Raw genomic sequence first — 22,543 nt, 5'->3', positions numbered from 1 at the left:
AGGATCTAATCGGCGTTTCCAGCCAGCCAGGCTCAGATCTCTTATTTACGCTGCCCTCCCCTAAAGCGTTAGTGCGGACCCACCAAGAGCCAGCTCCAACCTTGCTACCAGTCATAGCACCTACGCCAACACACATTCCCCGGCAGGAAGGCGTTACAAGTGCTGCACACACCGATTTTAGAGTTGGGCCACACAACGAAGTGACCATCACCCGGCTTTTTCTTCCCCAGAAGCTGTATTTCATCACTGATCTGACAAGTCTTCCCAGCCTAGAACGTCTACTGCCAGCGGGATCCCTTTATTCCCTTACTGTTGCACTTGGGAAAGGCACAAAGTTTAACTTAGTAAAACACTAATTAGAGCACTATTGCGCTAAGAAATAAAGATATTGATGCAGAGATTAAAAAAAAAAAAAAAAAAGCAGTGGCAAGACTATACAAAAGAAAAATTGTGCATCTCTCTGAGGTCAGGGTAGAAGTGATGTCAAGATACGAAGCCTGCCGTGAAGAATAACCTGCTGTTACGCTATTTTATTTCTTTTCCCAGCAGAGTTCGTTACAATTACCAAGACGACAACCCGTGTCACGGGGCCAAGGCTATCAGTTCCACTTAAATTAGATCCAGGAAGCCTCAGAGAAAGCGCGCTATTTACGGGATGTGCAGAAGAGGCTGGCTGTGGCTGTAAAACACGCCCTCGTTGCGCTGAGGCTTCTACGGGAAAGCGCCTGGCTGATTCGACGCCACGTAATACTCGTTTTGGGGTTAGAACTGAGATTTCTAAGTGTCTTCAGACTCACCATTACTACTTTCAAGTTGTTTGAACTTGAAAAGTTATTTCTATTTAACAGGTATGTAGACAAGCAAGTTAAAGCTGAGAACTCTACAGCTGCCCAAGCGAGGCAGCAGGAACAGGGAGGAACGCCTGTATTTTGCAAAAACTGACAAAAACCCACCTGAGGTACGACTGGATCACGGCATGACGCACAGGCATTAGCGTAGGCATCAGTCCACAGCTCACAAGAATTTTTAATTTATTTCCCATACACCCAAGTAAGCTGCTAGAGTTCGTCTCCAGGAGGGAGAGAGCGCTCCGAAGGTGCGAACAGCCGCTCGTTCCGGCCGCTGGCGCGGGGGCCATTCCTTAACCAAGCCTAAAGAGCACCAAGTGCTATTTGTGAAAGCAATGACACTTCACCTGAACTTGCCTTTGCTCCTCCGAACACGAGGTGCGGCCCAGGCAGCCCCGCGCGGACGGGGCCCCAGCACTCCCAGCTGAAGGCGGTGACTTCTGCAGGAGGCGGCCGGCACGGTTACACCTTCCTGTGACTTCCTGAGGAATCTGAACCCAAAAGCTGTCATTCCAGGGGCTTTCGTAAACTCTGTCGGTGTGCGTTTAGCGCAATAGAGGTGAGAGCCTGCTCTGCTTGGATGCTCCAAGAACACACCAGGCAGCGACGAGGCTGACAAGCACACTGCACACCCAGAATCTTCTGAAGAGGTTGATTACATGTCCTCGGAAGTCGTCTGACGTTTGTTACAAATACATATGCACAGGGATGCACATCATAATGTACTCCTGAGCCCTGGGATTCAGAAATTATCTTGGAACCAAAATAATCTGCCTGCCAGTGCCTAACAGAGGTATTGCAAACAGACTGACAGCTGCTCGTTGCCCACAGCGTTTGATGCCCTTCGAAGAGGCGAGCTGATCAGCCTACAGCTACCCACCCTGGAAGTAAATCTCTCAAAATTTTGCTCTTCTGAAGTTCTCTAAATTTAAAATAGAAATAAGGAAGTGTTTGGGGTTTTTTTGCTTTGGTTTTGTTTTTTTTTTTCAATAAGAAGAACATTTCTAGTAGGAACTACACAGAACTTACCCCAAGATAATATATTATTTAAAACTTTCAGATGATGAAAGAAATCACAATTGGACATTTATGGCAAAAAAAGTTATCGATCTGGCATGAACTTACGAGGCCTCCCCTGTGTCACAGAAGTCAAGGCAGCAGTCACTAGTGGCCCTATCTGGTTCTGGGAAACGGTCAGCGAGACACCGAGAGCCTCAGAGGTACACTACAACACTGAAGCTGCTTTCCACTAAAACTTCATCTGAAAAAAAACCAGTCTGTGTTAGTGGCAGCTTGCTCCTCCTCCACACAATACATTTCCCCTATTTAATCTTCCAAATAAGTTACCCCCGTGGTAGCAAAGACTCCCACAGCCATTTCAAGGTGTAGATGAAACCCGCACTCCGAACTGAATCTTCACCAAAATCTTAACCCAAAGAAGGATTTAGAGAATCGGCCGCAGAAGCGACTGTCTTTTGGGACACACTCCTTCACTGTCGCCAAGACACGTCCACATCGCTTCCACAAAGCGTGGCTGTTCAACTCGCTGAGGTGTGGAGGAGCATGACAGAGTCAAGGACCGAAAGCTCTTAAAGACAACACTTGTAGCCCAGACCTGCAACATTTTCAACCCGAGCTGCTGCAAACCGCTATGGACACTGAGAGAACCCTGCGAAGCAGCTCCAGCGCACCTTTGCGGTTCCTAAGGACTCAGGTGTCCCTCAGCGCGTTAAACCAGTACGCAGCCAGACGGTACGGAAGAGCTGTATTAATAAAACACGCGTCGAAGCGACAGCTCGCTGCCCCGCTGATCTCGTGAGTCATCTCTCACTGCGACCGGAGCGTAGAGCGACGGCACGACACCACCAACACTCCGCTGCGTGAGTTACAGACCTCGATCTAATCCAGGGCGTGGATGGGGCTCTTTGGAGCAGCTGCGTTTTCTAAGCAAAGTCCTGTGCTGGAAAAAAGTTTTTCCCCCAATGCCTCCTGCGTTCCCCGTGTTCCCAACACCTGGAAGGTTTCTGTAAGCTCTCTGAACTGCTCGCGTAGCTCGTGAGTGGAGATGACGCCAACCGCCACCCAACTCGCTGCTGGCTGCAGAAAGCAGCAAGGGTCCTGCGGCCAGAAGGGTACCGGCTCCTTCAGAGCCTGGCACGAGGGTCACCCCCCAGAGCACACACCGTCATCCTCCGCACTCCCCCTCGGGGACTCAGCACGGCCCCCGGCAGCGCCTCCACCTCCCACCCGGGACCCATGGAGCGCGGAGGGGCAAGACCCCCAGCCTCTGCCCTCGGCTGTCAGATCCGCTTCGGCGAGACGCCCACCTTCCCCTTCCACCTCAGGCCTAAAAATAACCACCCCCAGCAGATCAGAGACAAACACCCACCTCTTCGTCATGCCGTCTGAAGAACCACACAAGCCTGCTGAATTATTCAGTTTGCTGCCTTTTTTAGACTGAAGGAACACAAAACATGAGCTCTCCTTAGCGAATACGGTTGGATGCAGCCCCATTCTGAAAAGCCTAAAAGCTCTCCCTGACGTCCAGAGAGTATAAAAGCATTTAGAAATAAAAGCCTGCACCAAACGGGAAACACGCAGGCAGGTAAAAGAGGAAAACCAGCTTCGTCAGAAAAGCTCACCTCTGAGCGTCCTGTTTACGAAAGGCTAAACATAAGGAATGCCCTTTTCAGGTTTTTCATGGGTTTTGTTGGGTACTCTCATTTGGTTTTTTTTTTCAGTTTGGTTTTTTTTGTTGTTTTTTAAATTTGTGCACTAGCAACTTACTCAGCAGCAAAGGAGGGTTAGGTAACAAACAGCCCAGGCTGACCTCAGCGGAGACGGCAGTGGAACGCCCCCATCGCGGACATCACACACTCAGCGATGTTGTGCGGTGCAGACTGCCGTTCCCACAGGAGTGTCATTTTTCTGCGAATCCCCACAAAATCAGGCATCTGGGGCCCTAAGAGGTGCACTGCCACAAACCCCAGGCATAATTTACTAGTGCATCCCTGCACATTTTAAGGACCTTGTAAGCCCAACAGGGAAATGGGCATCCAGTTCGTCCACCCCCAGTTCACTTTCTGTTCCTCGAGCACGGCGAGAAGAAATTTTCCTTTTATCTCCACCCATTCCCCCCCAGTAACAAAATTGTGTGATACATTAAAAAGGAAATTATTTGAATAAATTAACTATATTAACTAAACCAAATCTTTGATGGATGCCTTTTCAGACACCTGTCTGGACAGCAAACTATTCCAGTTTAGACCGGTTACCTCTTTCAGAAATAACACCAGCGCGGTTAACCCAGCGCGCAGCTACCTGCGGTTATGAACGATGCACGAGCCGCACAGCCCAGGAGGATTCTCACCACAGTACAACCATTGATGGTTAGTTTGAGACGTTTATTAGGGTGATCCATTCAACAGCGATACACAGCTTCACATCGTACAAAGCATTGAAATCGTGAAGGAAAATCAGCAGTGGTAACAGACAAGCTTGGAAGCACAAGGAAGTTAGAGCGTGTTCTACAAAGGCATAGTGTCATCCCCAGAGACCGGAGGAAAGTGTGAGTAACATGAGTTAAACAGAGGAGCACATTCGGTAGCTACCTGGCTTTCCGAAAATAAAAACAGAGAAACAAAACACACGCTCCCGCAGAGTCATGCACTGCACTGGATTTTCAGCACGATACAGGTGCATTTTCTGGGAGTGACAAAAGACAACGCTCTGCATTGACTCTCCAACATCCCCTGCCTCCCCCCTGCCAAAACCGCCGGCCTCCCAGGACAGGCACCTTACGCTTGCACCCCAGAAAAAGCAAGCATAGACATTGCAGAGCTGTTGGTAAGAGTCCTGCAAGGGAGAACCACCGCAGTCAAGAAACAGCCATCTCCGTTCCTCTATCTACAAGTTTACGCCCAGATTTAAGCGCCCAATGACATTTAAAATAAACATGAATAAAAATATGGGAGGGGAAAAAAAACGGAAAAAAATAGTGGCAGTGTAATGGAATGAATTATTCATGTTAGCAGCTGAGACATGAGGGTGTTGGGTTGATGGCTGGACTTGACCTTGGAGGTCTCCTCCAACCTTAAGACCCTATGGCTCTACAAACCCACAGGGGTGCCCCCTCTGCACTCGCAAGCTTGGCTTCGGTCTGCTCGCGGCACTGCTGCGCCGGCTCAGCCGACAGCCCCCCAGCCCCATTGCACTGATCGGGGGGTCCCATACCGGGCAGACCGCTCCGTAACTCCCCTCGCGAAGCCAGCTGACCCAGTCAACTCCCGCGAGCGCTAGGAACCCCCCTCCAGCCACTACTGTAAAGCACTATTGCATTTCAATAAAATAAAGCGCTGCAGGGGCTGGGGGGAAGGAAGTCTGATATTCAGTTAATCTGAAAGCTTCTGTTATTCACTGGGGAAATTTCTCTCTGTAATTATCTACTCTGTTTCTAGGGCAGGAAAAGTTAAGTTGGCTTAAGGCAAAAGGTGAGAAAATGACTTGTGGAACCAAGCTCAAATGCCTCCAGACTAGCCATGATGCTCTCTTGCTCCAAATCAACCACATCAAAAAACGGCTACAAAGAGGTCCTTAAAAACAAAGCCAAGAACACAATGATCTCCTTTTATGACAACAGACACCAAAAATGCCCCAAAAGAAAGCACTTCATGACGAGAAGGACCAAAGAGCTCTCCTTGCGTCACACATCACTGCTCTCGTGTCACCCTGCGGTGTGACTGAGCAGCAGACCTGAGGCGAGAGGTACAGCGGGAGAAACGGTCCTGGGTGGCCTGTGGACCCGTGGGAGGGGGGCTTTCCACCACCCCAAAAAGCACCAGTGAGGCCTCGGTGGCTAGTCGAAGGTGGAGGCTGTCGGCCACATGCTACCGCGTGGTGTATGGCCACTAAAACCAGAAAGGCAGAGGGCGATCTGCGACAGCCGTACCTGCCAGCGTGTCCTGAGCCCCAGTTACCGCTACTGCTCCAGCCCACCAGGAAACACTTATTTTTGTACTTTTGGTCAGGATCTGGTTTCAAGCAACTCCGGCACACGGGACCGGCAAGGGAAGAGCCCGGCCTCGGCAGCCGAGCGCCCGCAGGCAAGGGGGCTTTCTCAGAAGTGACAGCTATCTACCTCGGAGGAAAGGCCAACGTGTCACTTGTTCAGAAACTGGCACCGCAAGGCTGTCAGCTGCTAACGAGGCTTTGGATGGCGGGCAGAGCAATAAATCGCCACCAAATCAGAGAACAAAGGCCTCCAGTCCCGATGCGCATCACCAAACAGGCTGATGACACAATTCATCGCAGCAACGCTGGACACTGGCACCCTGGGTGGGGAGCACGCAAGGTCTCCGATTAAAAAAAAAAAAAAAAAAAAAAAAAAAAGGAAAAATAAAATTGGATGGGTCACAATTTGAAGGAGATCTTCAAAGAAAACCTCCTGGTGGCATTAACAGCAGCAGTCACTTGAGGTGCGCTATCCTTCCAGTATATCGTGGGTAGACCAGTATCGTAACCCAGTCGAGGGTCCTAGCAGGGAACTAGGGACACTGATGTGCGAGCTACTCTCTTCACAACAAGAAAATATCTTGGTATGGTCTTGGTATGCCAGCTTTTGGCAATTTGGAGAATCACGTCCTACCTTAGACTGGATGTGGGTTCAGAGAAACCCTGTCAGGTGCTGTAGGCAAAGAACCTTCAGCTGCACAACACAACTGTCCTGAAAAACCATTCACTCGTCTACAAAACCCCAGGCTGAGCTTGTCTCATGTAAATTGGGAGACACTACTTATTTCCTCCTTTTGCGTCCTGTTCTATCTGCTGAATGGCAATAAGGAATAATTTGTGTCTGGAGAGCTTTGCAGCTTTATGGAGACAGCAGGAATTACAATGGATTTGCTGACCCTTGTAGCTCTCTCAAGTTAAAAGAGGCTCATTCCTTGTGGTGTTGCTGGAAACGGTGATAATTATTTCAGTACAGATTTAACAATTTAGCCCTAGATCTTTGGTTTCTCTCTGGTTTGGAAGGGACAGGTTATTTTTCAAGGCAGGTAAAACACCATCCAAGGCTGCCGTTACCACAACGGAGCTAGAGGTACGAAGCTAAAGAAAGGCGATTTGCCTTCTTCCAAGGCTTGCAGGGAGCAGTGCGACAGCAGAGATGCTTACTGGGGTAGGAATTTGGGGTTGCTCGTTTTCCTTGATACCCCCAGCTGATGGCACGTGCCTGAACCCCGTAACCCACCCCTCACAAACCAGAGACGACCTGCTTGTACCTCAAACACGCTTTTTCCCTGATTTGTTTCTCTACAGTCTGTATAGTAAGTGGATATGATGTGGAAACACCTGGTTTGAAGAAGCCAGCATTATTAAAGCTAAAAACCTCCTGTGAGGAGGTCTCAAAGCAGCAGGGATAAAGGCAGAACTCAGCGTTATCCTACAAGGCTGCGGTGAGCGCAGGGGGGGAGGGAAAGGAGCTGCAGTCGTGGTGGACCCATCCGCTATGAAAGCGCAACTTCCAACTGAGTATCAACCCTTCTGTTGTCAAGCATCCATGAAAAAGGAGATAAATTAAATTTAAAAGTGGTTGAACTAAAAATGGAGCTGTAGTGGTGATCTGGAAACAGTGGGCGTGCTGAAATAGCGCAGTTCCAAACCGTCACGCACGTCTGTGCTTACACAAAGGAAGGAAGGTTTCAACAAGCACTGCAGAGCAGAGAGGGAGGAGGAGGAGGGCTGATCGCCGCCAGCACAGCTACCCTTTGGTTTCTTCTACACGTAAAGTCCAAGGACGTAAAGCAAGAGCTCTGCAAAATGCTGAAGATTTTAGAAGTGTAATGGCAGGTAGAAAAGTACACTGGTCTTGTATCAGTGGCAGCCCCAGTGTTAGGAGACAGTCTAGGCTTCTAGGAGGAGAAAATAGAAGAGAGGAAAAGAAGAAGGAGAGGGAAACGGGATGGGGAAAGGGGCAAAAAAGCGCAAGTCATTAGTAAACATGAACATTCAGGTAGCACACCGCACAACAAGCAATATTTCATCTAGTGCAGCCAGGAGATTTGCCAAAAGCCAGATTAGAGACACGTGGAATTCTGCTTTTAGACGTGTCGGAAAATACATCACGAGTCACGCTATGGCATGACTTTGTGCCACATGCAAAAATCAGCTGTGAGAAATCGAGATTAGTGACAAACTGCCGTCGAAAGAGCAGCAGCTCAGGGTGTTGCTTAAAAGCACAATTTGCCTCCAAAGCAGCAACAACGCATTTTTGTGACCCGATCCCAGATGAGAGAACGACAAGCGGCTGGTTGGAGAGAAGGTCCAGCTAGGGAAAGCATGAGCACCAAGGAGCGATACTTCCCTAGGTCACTTCTCGTCTTCCAGCGAGGTAACGAGCAGGAGCTTGGAACGAGCGGTATCTGCATCAAACCGTCTGGCCATCCTTGATGGATGTACCTCCAGAAATTTGTCTTTTTAAAAAATACATAATTCCTTTGAACTCTAGGCAAATATCCTGCAATAAGGAGTTGCAAGCGTTGCACTGTTCAAAAATTACACTTCTGTTGTTGTTTTAAACCTGCTGTTAGTTTTTACTCGGCACCCTCTAATCTCTGCGCCATGCAAGTCCGAAGTTGGCTCCCTAGCTCAGTACCCGCATGCCATCAGTGACTAGAAGCTATTAAGATTTCCCCACACCCTCGCCGATTTGCCCGAGTCGCAGCAGACGCGCACGGCTTCCCTCCGAACGCTGCACTGGCTGCTCTTCCATTTCTCCTTTTAAGGAAGAACAGATTTCAGAGTTTGTCTGTGTGCTGAGTACCCAGGCCAGAGCTCCCGGGCCGTAGCTCTCCAATTCTCAAAAAACACAGAGCCCCACAAAGTAAGTAAGCGATGGCCACATACGGCTCAGCCCTGCCAAGGACTGAACCTTCAGAGAAAGCGCCGGGCTCTCCCTTTCAGGGAAAGGAAACGGGTGCGGAGGGTTCCGAGCCCCACGGCCACAGGTTGGGACCCTCACGGGAACAGCCAGCGTAAAGTCAGCCGTTGAGAAGGCAGAGGGAAAATGTGAACTACTGAGCTATAGGCACCCCTGCGTCAATGGCTCAAATACACGGCTGTTGGAATAAAAATAACTCAACGTTAATAGAGGGTTTTGCCCCCGAGCGCCAGCAGTTTTGGGTTTCTGCCATCTGCTGCATTAACAGCATTTCGGAGCGGGGCGTCCGGTCGGGAGGCACAGGCAGCCAGAGCAGCGCTAAGATTTCAGCCCTGACCAGTTCTGGCCTCTGCACGCACACACCCCAGATGTCTGTAGATAATGCTGCACCTAAGAAAACGTGAACAAGTCACCACCCCGTTTTATTTGATAGGTGAAAAAAACATGTAGCAACACTTCCTGGGATCCAGACCAGAGAGATAAGCAAACATTTGTATTTTGTACAGCTTAATTGTATCTTTCCCCAGTACCTTCCTCGAAGTGCCTTGCTTTTGTAGGAAAAAGCTGGTCTCCTCCAGCCTCACCTTCCTCTCTCAGCTGCTCTCTCCCACTCTGCGCTGGGCTGACACTGCACATCCAGAAGAATCCTTTCAGCGTTAAAGAGACAGGTCAGGGAGTAGATCCAGCTGAAGATAAATGAGCCAGCCAAAAACTGAAGGTGGCCTAGGGCCAGGGACAAAAGGCAGGCTTCAGGCAGCATCACTGATCAAACGCAGAGCCAGGCACAACTGATGTCCATCACCTGGTCTGGAACAACTGGCCTGTGTTTCTGCAGAGCATCAGCTGCTCTTCAACCCTGAAAAGCCTCCATTAGCTGACTGGAAATCAGCATTTCTCCCCACTCTTAAATGGATAAGCAGAGATATTTCAAGTATTCCATAGAGAAGGGGGCAGGGGGAAAGAGCCCATGAAATAGTTCTGTTGTAATAAATCTTCCGTTACTCTGAAAAGCCTAATTAACTTGATGCCTACGACTCTTCATCCTGCCATGCTGTTTCTACCACTTTGATGTCACTCTTAGACAGCCTTTAACAAGGAGAAAAAATCCCACTCTACTCCACAAAGATGGAACATATTAATAAATTAAAGAGCTTCAGACACATGAAAGTATCTTTGATCCAAGTTGTTCGCATTTAGCGTGCGAAGAGTTAAACCTCCAGAAAGCTCGTATGAAGTAAATAAGAGTATTTTAAACACAATTCAGAAGTTCATTTTAAAAATCCCAATGCATTTAATTAGTCATACTGGAGTATCATAAATCTGATTTTATTTCTATCTCCTTTTAGTTAGATGTATTAAAAAAAAAAAAGGGAGAGGAAGTATCTTGAGGAAGGTTCAAAAGTGTTCTTAATTTCAGTTTTATACTAAATTGTAAAGGATGCACAGCTTCCTCTGGACCAGATTTACACTGGCAAATTAAGTGCAAAGATCAATTTCTATATTCCCATCCTCAATAAGAACAGGAACACTTGCTCACGCTAAACAGAACGATAGCACAAGTGTTTGAATTCATCCCCGTCTCCCACTCCCTTACACTCAGCATTATCTCCTGGGCTTTTTTGTTTTTCCCTGGGGCCGTACCTCCGGACTAGCAGGGATGCTAGTGCTGGGAGCATCCACACAATCTTCGTGATTATCTGTGCTGGGAATGCTGAGCTGGAGGTCGTGAAAGGGGAGACCAAACAGCTCTTACCAGTGCCAGGATGACAACTGACTTCTGAATATTTTATCCTCAGGAAACCAGAGGTGCTACAGCACGGCCTGTCCAAGTCCGCAGCCTCCTCACCACAGAAGGAAACAATCCACTGGCTCCCGCACGCAGCGGCAGGGTTTGGTACTGCTCAGCCTGAACAGCTCGGCTGGAATTTGGTGGGAAACCCAATTCACAGCCAGGTGGTGTCATGCAAGGGACCTGGTGTTCATCACTAAGTCTCACTGCTAAAAGACAGCTAACTCCAGCACGTGTTAGGCTGCTTGGAAAGATCAATTATTTTTCAGATTCCTCATGAGTTTGAAATCTTTTTCCACTTCAGTAATGACAAGTTTCTTGCAGACAGAGCTACCCTAATGCTGTACGAATAAAGGTTCAGAAGACCTCAATCTCATCTGTGACATTGCGACAGCAAGTAGCAGGAGATATTTATGGAAGGGTGCTTTGGGGTGGAAGAAGTTGCAGAATAAACAAAGCAGTGCCATTTCAGCGGCAGCTAAGAATCAGTGAACGAAAAAACAGCAAAGGATGGCGTACGCTGAGAAGAAACGTCATTGTCAGTCTCACGGGGAACAGAAGTCATCCTCACAGGTCAGGGTAGAGTGCAGCTATGAAAATTACGGAGTCACTGGAAAGCCATTTAGGATCAGTGCCCTCGATGTCGCCTTCCCAAAACTGACCACGGATAAAGCATACAACGTCTTCAGAACCAGGCTTTGTGCAACCAAGCAGTTTCAAACCCAAATGAGAATAAAGCTCTATTTCCTTTCAAATTCTCTGGAAAGATCATTAAAAAAACAACCCAAACCAATCCTCCATGGAGAAACACGGCTCAAAAAGAAGACGCATTTTGTCACAGTGGGGTTTTACTGGTCACTGGTCCAATAACAAATACAGAAATCAACACGTTTCCTTCAGACATTAAGCACGTACCTGTGCGGTGATCTTCTATTCCGTGGTCACCATTTTCTACAACTGTTGGCCCAGAAGCTGAAGTATCTGCAAGAAATCAAGGGAAATGTTAGCACTGGATGAAGTTAACCTTAATCCAAAAATTAAAAACAATGCTGTCAGTGTCAGAGCGGGTCCAGAGGAGGCCACGAAGATGTCAGAGGGCTGGAGCATCTCTCCTGTGGGGCCAGGCTGAGGGAGCTGGGGCTGCTCAGCCTGGAGCAGAGACGACTTGGGAGGGGATGTGCACAAGGCTGTGAAGCCTGAGGCACGCTCTTTTCACTGGGGTCCAGCGACAGAACGGGAGCCAACAGGCACAAACTAATTCCCTGGAATTTTTAAATATTGGTCCGCTTCAGTCACGACAAGTTTCTTACAGACAAAGCTATCCTAATTCTACCAGAAAAAAGGATCAGAAGACCTCAATTTCGGCTTTGGCAGCGCCTTGCTAAAGCAGATGTCAGGAAGAGATTTAGAGGAGGGCAGTTCAGGGTGGAAGACCACCAATTCAAAAAAATAGCCTGTAAGGTACTTACCGTCAGGAGATTTAGTCTATCTTGTTCTGACACTGTCAGATAAAATTTTAGCAGGCGCCAGGATTTACACACGGAACCTGGAAACACGGCAGCAGCACAAGACCTCGCGACAGCTGAGGCCATTTGGAATCAGAGAACCGAGCTCTAAACCTGGCTCTGCCGTCCGCTCAGCGGGCAGCCTTGGGAAAGCCTCTCTGCTGACAGGGAGCTGTCTCCAAGCGTGCAACCTTTCGGAAAGTGCTGCTGGAAACCATCTTTGGGAATAATTAAGGAATTTCATTAACATAATAATTTTTTAAAAAGCACACTTCTTGTTCTCCTACTCAAACAGTTCTTCCTAACAATCACAATACGCTGCTGAAATTCTGTATTCACCCCGTGATCTCGACACTGGGGTGCTGAGGGTCAATAACTATAACCCCGTAGGCAAACTGCTTGAGGAATTGTTTTGATTTGAAATCGCTGCCTTTGAGATCAGACTACGGTCCTCACAACAGCAGCTGGATTGTGCTGACATCAATACCGGTGCGGGCTGCCAGCAGCACAGTATTTCTGCGGGCAACCGCCACCGCGACAGGCGAGTTACAAGGCCGTTTGTGTAAACTGGAGATACCATCCTTGCACCAAGTCTTACAATATCCTCTATTAAGTAAACCCAGCTTAATTTCTAAGAATTTATCCCATTTTCCAGCTGTGAAATAGTGAAGAGAAGTCATTGCAAGAACCATACTGAGTAGTACTAGTTAAGCCTAACAGACAGCACAAGCTCCAACAGAAGTCCAGCTCCTCAGGCCAAGAGTTCTGCCTATCGTGAAGAAACGCTCAGGGCAATGGCTTAAAAAAATCCCGTAAGTAAATAAAATCAAGTCACTCCCAAAGAGACGCATTCAGTCACCTGCAGTTGCCGCTGTCCCTCCCCTGAGCTCCAGCAGTTTTAAAGCAATGCTACACGAGCAGTGTGCCTTAGACTCAGCACTTCAGGGCTTAATCCAGCCCTCGGTAAAGCAAAAGGAAAGTCTTCCCAGTTACTTCAGTGGCTCGTCTCAGCGTTTGACAGAAATTCAGCATGAACTTGCCAGACAGCTTACAGAAAAACATACACCTACACCCTCGTCAAGCAGCTGAAAATACTGCCGGAATCCCAGGACCTGTTTCTGAGAGTTAACCACACAGCTCCTCCTGCTGTCAGTCTTTACAAGGCCTGGTATTTACTGGGACAGTAGAACCGTCTTAACTGGCAACTGAGAGAACTGCTGCAGCACTGGATTTACTGAGCAGCTCAGACGAGGAGCAATCAGGTCACAGGACGGTTTATACAGCACCGCTCCAGTTGCCAAAAGGTACGCCGGGCAGCTCGGAGTACCAGGGCCTGACAGCGAGATCCCCAAAGAATGACGCAGAGGAGCCGTGCGGGTCCTGCTGCACCTCCCAGTTACCAAGTGCAAGAGCTATGAGTTTTCTTAAGTCCTGCTCAAATGGCCGTCATAACTCCAGTTTAACGAAGGCAGCCGACGATGCCACGGTAACAGAGGCTGTGCAAGTCTTCTCTACTCTTCACTCACGCCAAACGTGTCAGAAATCCTTTGGCGGTGGGGAAAACAAAGAGCAACCTCCACTACCACGGCCCGCAAACTCATTCCCATCTCTCCAGTACTTAAACTGTAACTGGAAACTTGAGTGCAATTCTGTTTTAAATTGGACAAAGTTACCACGTAACGCTTTCCGTGCCATTTGAACCTGATCCTCACACCTTGCGCAGACCATACAGCTGTTGAAAGGCTTCACAGCCTGGTCTTGATGCCGCCTCCATTACTCACGCTTTAAAAACAGGACTCAACCCGATCACAAATACCACTAAACAGTACAGATTTGGTCTGCGAGTCTGGGTGCACACTCTGAGCACTTGCTTTGGGTTGCCAGCGTTGGTTCCCAGGCTGGTCTGGTCACAGCTGCAACGAGCAGTCTGCGTGCACCCGAGGTCAGCTCTGCACTGCGCACAGCCCGCTCAGTGGTGCCTCCGGCCATCCCGTGCCTTTCAGCCGTTCAAACACACACTTCATCTGGAGGGAAGCTTCATTCAGCCGTTCAGCAAACACACACTTCATCTGGAGGGAAGCTTCATTTGGAGACTGATCTCCCGGGCAGGGAGTGATCCGGGCCAACCCTCTTCTATCAAAATGAAAAGCCACCCACCCTCCCCTACCACGGGCTCTGCAAACTTAGAATTAAACAAAAAGCCCCCTACCGAAGTACCAGCCAGGCCTACCAAACAGTGTGGTCACTGAAAACGAAGGCAGCTCAAAGCCAGCTCTGTTTCTGGCTTAACCTTCCCCAGAGCTGACAGGGCTCCCAGCTCTGCGCAGCTTCTAGACCGCAACGCCCAAATACGTTCCTCCAGAGCAGCTTCATCTCGTTCAGCCCCCTGCATTCACTCGTTTGGAAAAAGCGGTCAAACACACGTATTGAAAACCTTGCACGTGCTTCAACCAGACGGGAACCGGGGCAGAAGCACAGGTTAAGCCGCCGCAGCACTGTTCTCCCCCTCGACGCGCCGAGCGGTGACCACAGCGGCCGCTCTCCTCCGCCCGCACCCTGCCAGCTGCGGGAGGGTGCTGCCCTGCCGGCAAAGCCACGAACGGGGAGCGATCCGAACAGCACCAGCACGGCAGAGGAACCTGCAAGTCTGCCACAGGCTTTCAGCTTTCTCCAGGAGCTCCGCAAACGCGCAGGGATAAGCAGGACACTGCTGCACACGCACCGTGTGCTCAGCCAGGCCACGGCCTCTCCAAAGCAAATGTTAACCAGGTGAAATCTAAAAAAGATTTTAGGCTCAACAGTGGATTGAGCCAAAGATCAGGAATGCTTTGTCTTTCCTTCTGCGCTCCTTGGGAAGCATGAAAAGCAGGTTAAACGGTTTCCTTTACAGTTTCAGCTTTTTTGGAAGGTAAGCTTCCAGAAAACCAGGTCAAATTAAATAACTCTACCTGGCATTAGCAGTTTTTATTTTTACATCTCTGAAGGCCAGCTCCTTTGGAGCAAATCACATTTAATTTAGTTAGCTAGAGTGCAAGCACAAAAGCACCCAGCAATCTTCTCAGGGCCCGGTCTCCTCCCCTCATATTCTAAATTGCATAAACACAAAAACATGTCAAGATGTTGTAACGACATAATCCTCATCGGAATCACAAGACAGTATTTGCATCTGGCCAGTGGATCAAAGGATTGTTTTTATATAAACAAATTTAAGGCAGCGTTCGCTAAACCGATAATCTCAGGCAAATGGACAGTGCCAATACGAAAACCCCTAATCTGCAGCCGTGACTTGGCGTGGCGCGCATGGAAACACAACCACAACTGAGGACGTTTCCACCACCAGCCCTGCGGCCTGCTCTGGGCTGGGCACGGGGTACCGGAGGGTAAAAAGGAAAAAAGCGCTCTTGGCAGGCTGGGGTGGGGCGGACGGGTTGTGGACGAGAGTCGCTTTGCATGCTTCATCACCCTGTCACACATTCGCATGGGCAGACTTGGTTGATCACGACTTTGTCGGAGAGCTTAGGCAAGAAAACACGAGTGGGAACAAAACCCCTGATAAACATCGCACCACGCAGTCAAAACTAGCTGGTAACTCTTGAACAAGTAGCTTAAGCTATTTCAATTCACGCATTTAAATATTCCTTCTCAAAATGGCTCTGAACAGCGGTCAAGCTCATCCTCTCCCAGAGTCACCAAAAAAAGGCTTGGAGTTTCGCTTGCCCTTTGGCATTCCGATACGACAAACACGTGGGGTGGATTCTCAAGCTTCTCTCACTACCCATGAGAATTAGAGATTTTGACTCCAAGTGGCAGACAAGCCTTGCTTGGTTTTGTGTTTCGGGGGTGCCGGGGCTTTCAGAAGCGCACACAGACTGTCCGATGGCACAGCTGCGCAGCCCGGCGTGGCGGCCAAAAGCAGGAAGAAGAGACCTGCCAGACCGATTTCCTCCAAGATCCCTCTCCCCTGTCCCACCTCCACACCTCTCCTTCTGGAACAGGAAGCGGAAGCTCGAAGGTTTAATCACCTTGTCTATCACTGGCTGCCTGCGACGGGAACGAATCCAGGACGACAGATGTCAGAGAACCCCCCGTGAAGTCCTCTAATGGAGCACAAACACTACCTGAATGAAGCTCAATGCCTGTAAAGCACCTGAGCTAGGGGGAAAAAAATTGCTTTGTGAACTGGAACAATTAGATTAATTTTGCCACTGTACTTCATAAAATATAGAAGGAATTTAGAGAACACTTTGGCTTATCAAGACAATACTTAAGGTGCTCCCTCCTCGCCAGGAGAATGCGGGTGTATTACATTGTTAAGCAACTCAACCCAAGATCTGGGCAGCTTTACAACATAATCTGCATTTTAAACAAAAACCACAAGAAAACCCCACCCTGACAGTGGAACATGCTCCCGACAGACTGCTGGTACAAGGCCCTCTGCTGAAAAGAGCCTGCAGCTCCTGGGCCGGACCACGAGACTCCGGGAGAGCAGCCGAAGCCTGGGGCAGAGCGCACGAAAGGCGCGCAGCTTCGGGGGGCACCTTCAGCGTCACCCGGGGGGCTCGGGACTGTTCCTCACGGTGGGGTAGCAAGCGTCTGACGGAAACCCGCTGCAAGGAACGGGGGCGGGTTAAAGACTGGTACTCAGATCACGCACAGAAAGCCAACGCAGGGATTTGCACTCACCAGAGGTTTTAACAGCTTTGGGGTTGGGATGGGGATGGACAGACTTTCGGAGGGAGAAGGTGTTTAATATATCACTGAGATCAAAATGCATGTACCTCAACATCATTTGCTGACTTTTTTTAATCCCTCTGAAACTTGGGGGCGTGCAGATGTCCTGGTTTTGTTTGGGGGGGGGGCTGCGGTGGGGGCTGCTGCAAGAAGCTGCTGGAAGTTTCCCCTTTGTCCAGCGGGCTCGGCCGGGCCTGGGGCAGACCCACTGCCGGGCAGGGCCGAGCCGACTGGTGTCGGAATGTTCCGTGATAACGCCTCTGCCGTAACGGATTTAAGAAGGGGAAAACAGAAAAAGAGAAAGAGAATGTGAAGAAGGTGAATGGGGGCAGAGAGGGGGAGGCGCGAGCGTCGTGGGCCTTGCACCCCTCACCCTCTGGCCTCCCGCCGGGCGGCGACTGGGCCCGACTCGGCCCGGCCTGGCTGCAAGGAGTGGAGAGGAGAGGAGAGGAGATGTGAAGAGATCTGAGAGACAGGCGTGAGGGACTGCGAGGGCAGAAAGGGAGGCTCAGGGAAGCGGCCCCGGAGCTGCGCGTGGTTTCCGCAGCAGGAGGATGGCCTGCTCTGCCGTGCGGCCGTGTCCGTCCCGCAGCACCGCGCAGCGCCAGCAGAGCCATCTCGTGGCGACGCTTGTGCTTGGGAAGAGCCCCAGAGCCACTGCCCAGAGCCAACGGAAAGAGCTTTGGCACTCAAACCCTGCTCAGCGTTTCCCTACTAAAAAAAAAAACCACAAAGTTAAGACTCATCACCAACTTTGTGAACAGCATGAGCGCAAGAATGCAAAGCGTGCGTTTGCTGCATCCAGGCCGTGAACATTTACGCTGCAGACCTTGCTTTGTACACAGCTCCTCAACAATAACACACAAACATTTCTGGAACAATACTGGTCCTCGCCTGAACCGAAACACTTCACAGGAGCACTGCTGCAGGCTACTCAAGCACAGCATCTTCCTTGCTCCCACCCAAATCTCTCTTCCTTTGCACTTCAGGACGCCCATCCCTCACTTCACCCTAAAGAGAGTGGCTGCTGCAGCCTTTCTGACTTTAACTGGAAGCCCCACAGCATCCACTAAATTCCTCGGAGCCTGGGAACTGATAAAGAAATCCAGCTGCAAGCGGCACAGCACACACTCGAAGCGATCCTTCAGCGTTATGTAAAGCCCACGATGTCATAAGAGGATTATCTCAGAATTTGCTAAATTATGATGTCCAGCCAGGTGCTAGAAAGCGTAAAACCCTTTCATCTTAAGCTATGCCTTTCCCGTGATATTTAAAAGGTGGCTGTTATGAGAGCTTTATTCCAGGACAGGTTTGTAGGTGACCACACAACTGCTCGTCACATCTCTCTCCTCTCCTCCATCTCTCTGTACACACATGGTTCGCCCAGGTCCATGGTGGGGGCTCATCTGAGGGCTGAACTTGGCTAATCTGGCTCCCGGGTTTAGGAAAAAAGTGAAAGAACCACCTTGAGCAGAAACGGACTAGCGAGAGCCTGACAGGACGTATGACTAAACCTCTTCTGACTGGGGAAAGGCAATCTCGGTAGCAGAGACCGCGCTGTCTGAACACATTCGTGCCTTTTAACATAAATAAATTAACAAGCGGGGGCTGAAAAGCCTGATCCATGAAAGCTACTCTTCTCCCTCGGGAAAACAAAGCTATTTGCAGTTGTATTTGGAGCCAGGGGCGTAGAACTCCTGCTGCCTTTCACACAGCAGTCCCCCCCTCCCCAAAAACCTCACGCTGCACTCGACCAACACCTACCACCCCCACTCCGACCTTGCCGTACCTCACCCCACTCGTTTCTTCCATAGCCTCAGTAAAAGCAAGTACATCAAGCTTTACTATACTTTTTTTAACGAGTTATAAACCTTGAAGAAATCTCATAGGAGAAATGGGTATCCCTGTCACTTCAGGGTAGAACAGATTAGGCAAACAAAGACATAACAGGACCGAACCCCGAGACCGGCCGGTAGTAAATCGACGCTGTTTTAAACCGTGAGCTTGACAGCCCTTCCCCTCCCGCACCAGGTGGGAAAGCTGAAAAACATGATTTTATCCACTCCAGGCAAGCAAGCTCTCCGGTTTCTTCAGTTAGGGTCTTGTCTTCATCTTGCCAAAGATTTAGATAATGCTCGGAACTGCTCTCCAGCTATCCCAAAAAAGGGAAAAACTAATCTCCAAACCAAGAATAAGCAATTGCGTCCCCTCCTTGCCAGGCAGGAGGAAGCAAGCTCTGCTCAAGCAGACAGCCAGCCGGTTGTACAGCCAGGGGAGGCACTGGGGAGGGCACGGGGGCGAGAACAGCCCCGAGGCGCAGGCGAGGAGCCTGCCCCGAAGGTAACCCGCGTTAGCGCTGCAGGACCGCCGCCTGGGTTCCGCACGCAGGAGCCGGCGGCTCTCTCGCAAGGCGGTTCAGCGAGTTTTAGTTTCTGAGCAAACCCAGAAGGGCTCATTATACCCGCCTCAGGAACCTGAAGGTATTTGAAATGGTGCGTTATGATGGTAACGCTGGAGGGACGCAGGTCTGGGAGGACACAACTGAACTTGTATTTTAAACTAATATTATATGTAGTTTTGACACTAACTGAGAAATTCTGGTGCTGAGATGTTTTAGAATGTTAATTTTAAAATATCCTTAAACCACGTGCAAAACTTAACAAGTCTTCGTGTGTCTCTCACTCCCACTTCTGCAATGCCAGCATATAAAACCCCTGCCATCAGAGGCACTACAGCTGTGTACAGTAACACACGCATGAACCGACCACAGCTCAGTTTTGTATTTGCCCACTTCCATCCTCCCTGCTGTTTGTTACTACTTAACTATGTTAGCATGAAAAATTCAAAATTACGTTTTCTGTACTACAGGGCACCCAACACTTCTAAACAACGCATGGAAGTGCCCTAAACAGAGCAGAAATCCCCATGTGTAATTCCCCATTCTGTAGTCCTGCAGCTCCCGATTGTTCTGGTGGCTGATCACCAAGGTTCCTCTGCACATCCCACTTTCAAAGCTGATAAGGATCAAGATTAAGAGGAAAAAAAACCCAAATTTTCTTCTGAAAGAAGTCACCGGGGGGAAGAACATCACACAAGCAAAGATACAAAGGATTCAGATTGTTCACTGAGAAAGAGGTCTAAGTGGATGACCCCCAAATCTCACGGTTCTCCTTTTCCCTCAGTTGGTACCTGTTTAAGCCTCTCCTTGTTTCTGAATAGTTTCTGATAAAGCTACTGACACTATTAAATACCAGCTGGGCCAGTAAGTGTCCATACCCAGCAGAGCAGCAGCGCATTTTACTCTATGTGCACATAATCAGGATATACATGCAGCAAAAAGACAAAATAAGCAGACCCACGGATCAGTGGAGAAATAAAGCCTTAGCTATTAAACAGAGCCTGACGCTCACAAACGGCGTGGGCCTTATGAAAACGTCGACCTGCAGGCCTTATCGGCAACATCATCCATCTTCACACCTCGGACTTGCCAAGACCCAGAGCGGCGGCGTCTCGCACGGTTCTAATATTTTGAGACGGAAAGCACTGTATACGCAAGCATGGCAGTCTCACACTTGGGACAGTGTGGCCTTGAGAAGCCCAAGGCAGCCCACAAAACACTAACAAAAGCGGTAGCATCCTCTGCGGACTAGCAGTGGCAGCTCACTTGGCAGCCTGAAGAACTGAACAGAAGGTAGAGCCGAAAAGCAAGAAAGGGATTTGATCTCAACCTTTGCTTTCAAAATAAACCGTTCGGACTAAGACCAGCAGCACGTACGAGTCCTGCTTTAGCAGGCCCAGCGACATTACAGTAAGTGAAGTGTTCTGTGATGCGTACGTGACGCAGCTTTTTGCTCTTGTGCTTTAGACACTTACGTTCCACCTGAATACCGTCTGCATGGGGTTTGCTTTTTGCTTCCTGGCTCCCGGCCTTCGCATCGTCATCGTCCAGCAGAGGAACATAGTCTGTTTTATCTACTGTTTCTCCAACCACGTCATCGAATTTCTCTGCTTCCAGAGTGGCAATGAAGTCCCTTTTCACTTCTTCCTCAATCTCGGGAGGCGGCTCTGTCAGAGCGTCCGCGAGACTGAGGTTGTGATCCAAGTCAGCCATGCTTTAGCACCTTCGCAACCTGAAAAGCGACGTGGGGAAGAAGAAAGAGAAAAACATTTTAATAAGAGGCATCTTAAGTTTACTCAGTTTGATGTTGGTAACTGCGTGCCTGCTGGGCTGTAACACAGTAAGAAACATTTGCTGTGGCACCCAGTAACTCCCAGATGTTTACAGAACCCCCATGCCAGCACAGAAACAAACAGCTAGACCGTCGAAATGGGGGTTTGCCGCATGAACATTGCATTTGGTGTAATGTTTTATCAGAAGCTTCGGCGAAAAAAATTTCTGCCCTGCCCCAGCTCTGCGAGTTAATTACATATCCTCAGCAGCAGAAAGATAAGTGACGCAAGCGAATTTAGTTCTTGGGTGGGACTCCACCCAGCTTCCCCTATGGAGATTAGGGTTTTACATAATCTCTGCCGTACACTGCGGCGATGCTTTTGATTCCTTTGATGGGGTCCCGCAGCGCGTTTATGTCCTCAGCGAACCTCGCTAATACCAAACCCTGGCCCTGGGATTTGTGCTGGGAGGTGAGATTTTAATAATGCTTACGTGAGGGGAAAAAAAAAAAAAAAAAAACAACAAGCACACACATCTACATTATACACGAAGCTATACATTGGGAACACGAAGCAGAAAGATTTGCCATCTCTCTTTTCCTCCCAGATCTGTATCTCCGCATCAGCGTAACCTCCCAGCCCCAGAGAGAAAGCGTACCCGCACTGATTCATCTGGGTTGCAGCTACAGCTTTCGGGTTAGCATAGCTAGTACACCAGCAACAATTATTTATTTTTCCACATTTCATCCTTTTGAAGTTGGCATTAGGAACAACAGCCAGCGAATAGGGAAAGCCGCACGAAGGAGCAAAACCCCCCATTTCTGATTGACAGATGCGCGTTCCCGAAGCCTTCTTTCAGCGCAGCACTAGCGTTCTGTACGCGCGATGCTGTCAAAACAGCAAGGGTATCAAAAGCTCTAGACGTACATTTTAGCCATTTGCAGAAGTTGTCTGGTACAGACTGTAAAAACCAAAACCATAAAGGCCATTAGCATCTAAACTGGCATTCTCACAACTCCCATTACGGCAGCTCAGTGTCCTTTAATTTTGGTCGGCGTTTGGGAGCACAAAGCAATCTGATGCTGATCTGTATGCCCCTCGCTGTTAGACGCACTGACGCAGACTCCCTGCTCAGGAAAGATTTACTCTGTTTAGGGGTCCAGCAAGTCAACGCAGCAGCGCCTGCTCGGGAGTTGGTAGAGAACAAGTGCATGGAAGAGAAGTTCAGTGTCCCAACAACAAACTCATCCCAACAAGAGGACACGAAGCAGCTTAGATAGAGCGATTCGTCATCTGACGACCAATCCTTTGAGAAGAGCTGCCAAGTTACATCAGGAAAAATGGAACCAGAGCTGCAGATACAGAGCTGCATACGTAGAGAGGCACGGACGACTCCCGAGAAAACACAACGGGCATTTGTGGTGGTGGTTAACGAAGGGCTGACCCAGGCGGCCACTGCGCAGCGGTCCAGGGTCACCGATGTCCACGGGGATGGCAGAACACTGATCCTCTTGTTCCAGGGACACAAAGGCTCCTACTCCCTGAACTAAGGAACCTCCTCGTC

The 22,543-nt window shown here is 49.4% G+C and overlaps 1 protein-coding gene across 9 annotated transcripts in view; it reads right to left on the bottom strand.

Moving 5' to 3' along the window:
* Positions 1-22,543, bottom strand: part of MAP4 (microtubule associated protein 4) — a 151,109-nt gene that overhangs the window by 78,264 nt on the left and 50,302 nt on the right. For all 9 annotated transcript variants that reach the window (XM_086741614.1, XM_086741607.1, XM_086741613.1 and 6 more), the window contains exons 3-4: positions 20,683-20,939; positions 11,489-11,554 (exon numbers count right to left, since the gene is read on the bottom strand). In XM_086741614.1, the coding sequence (XP_086597740.1) occupies positions 11,489-11,554; positions 20,683-20,920 (304 nt within the window). In that variant the 5' untranslated portion in view covers positions 20,921-20,939. The remainder of the gene's footprint in view (positions 1-11,488; positions 11,555-20,682; positions 20,940-22,543) is intronic.

Source organism: Chlamydotis macqueenii, chromosome 2 (assembly GCF_036417535.1).
Source record: "Chlamydotis macqueenii isolate bChlMac1 chromosome 2, bChlMac1.mat, whole genome shotgun sequence".
In the NCBI taxonomy this organism is placed as follows: Eukaryota; Metazoa; Chordata; class Aves; order Otidiformes; family Otididae; genus Chlamydotis; species Chlamydotis macqueenii.
This window is presented reverse-complemented; position numbering and strand designations above follow the sequence as displayed.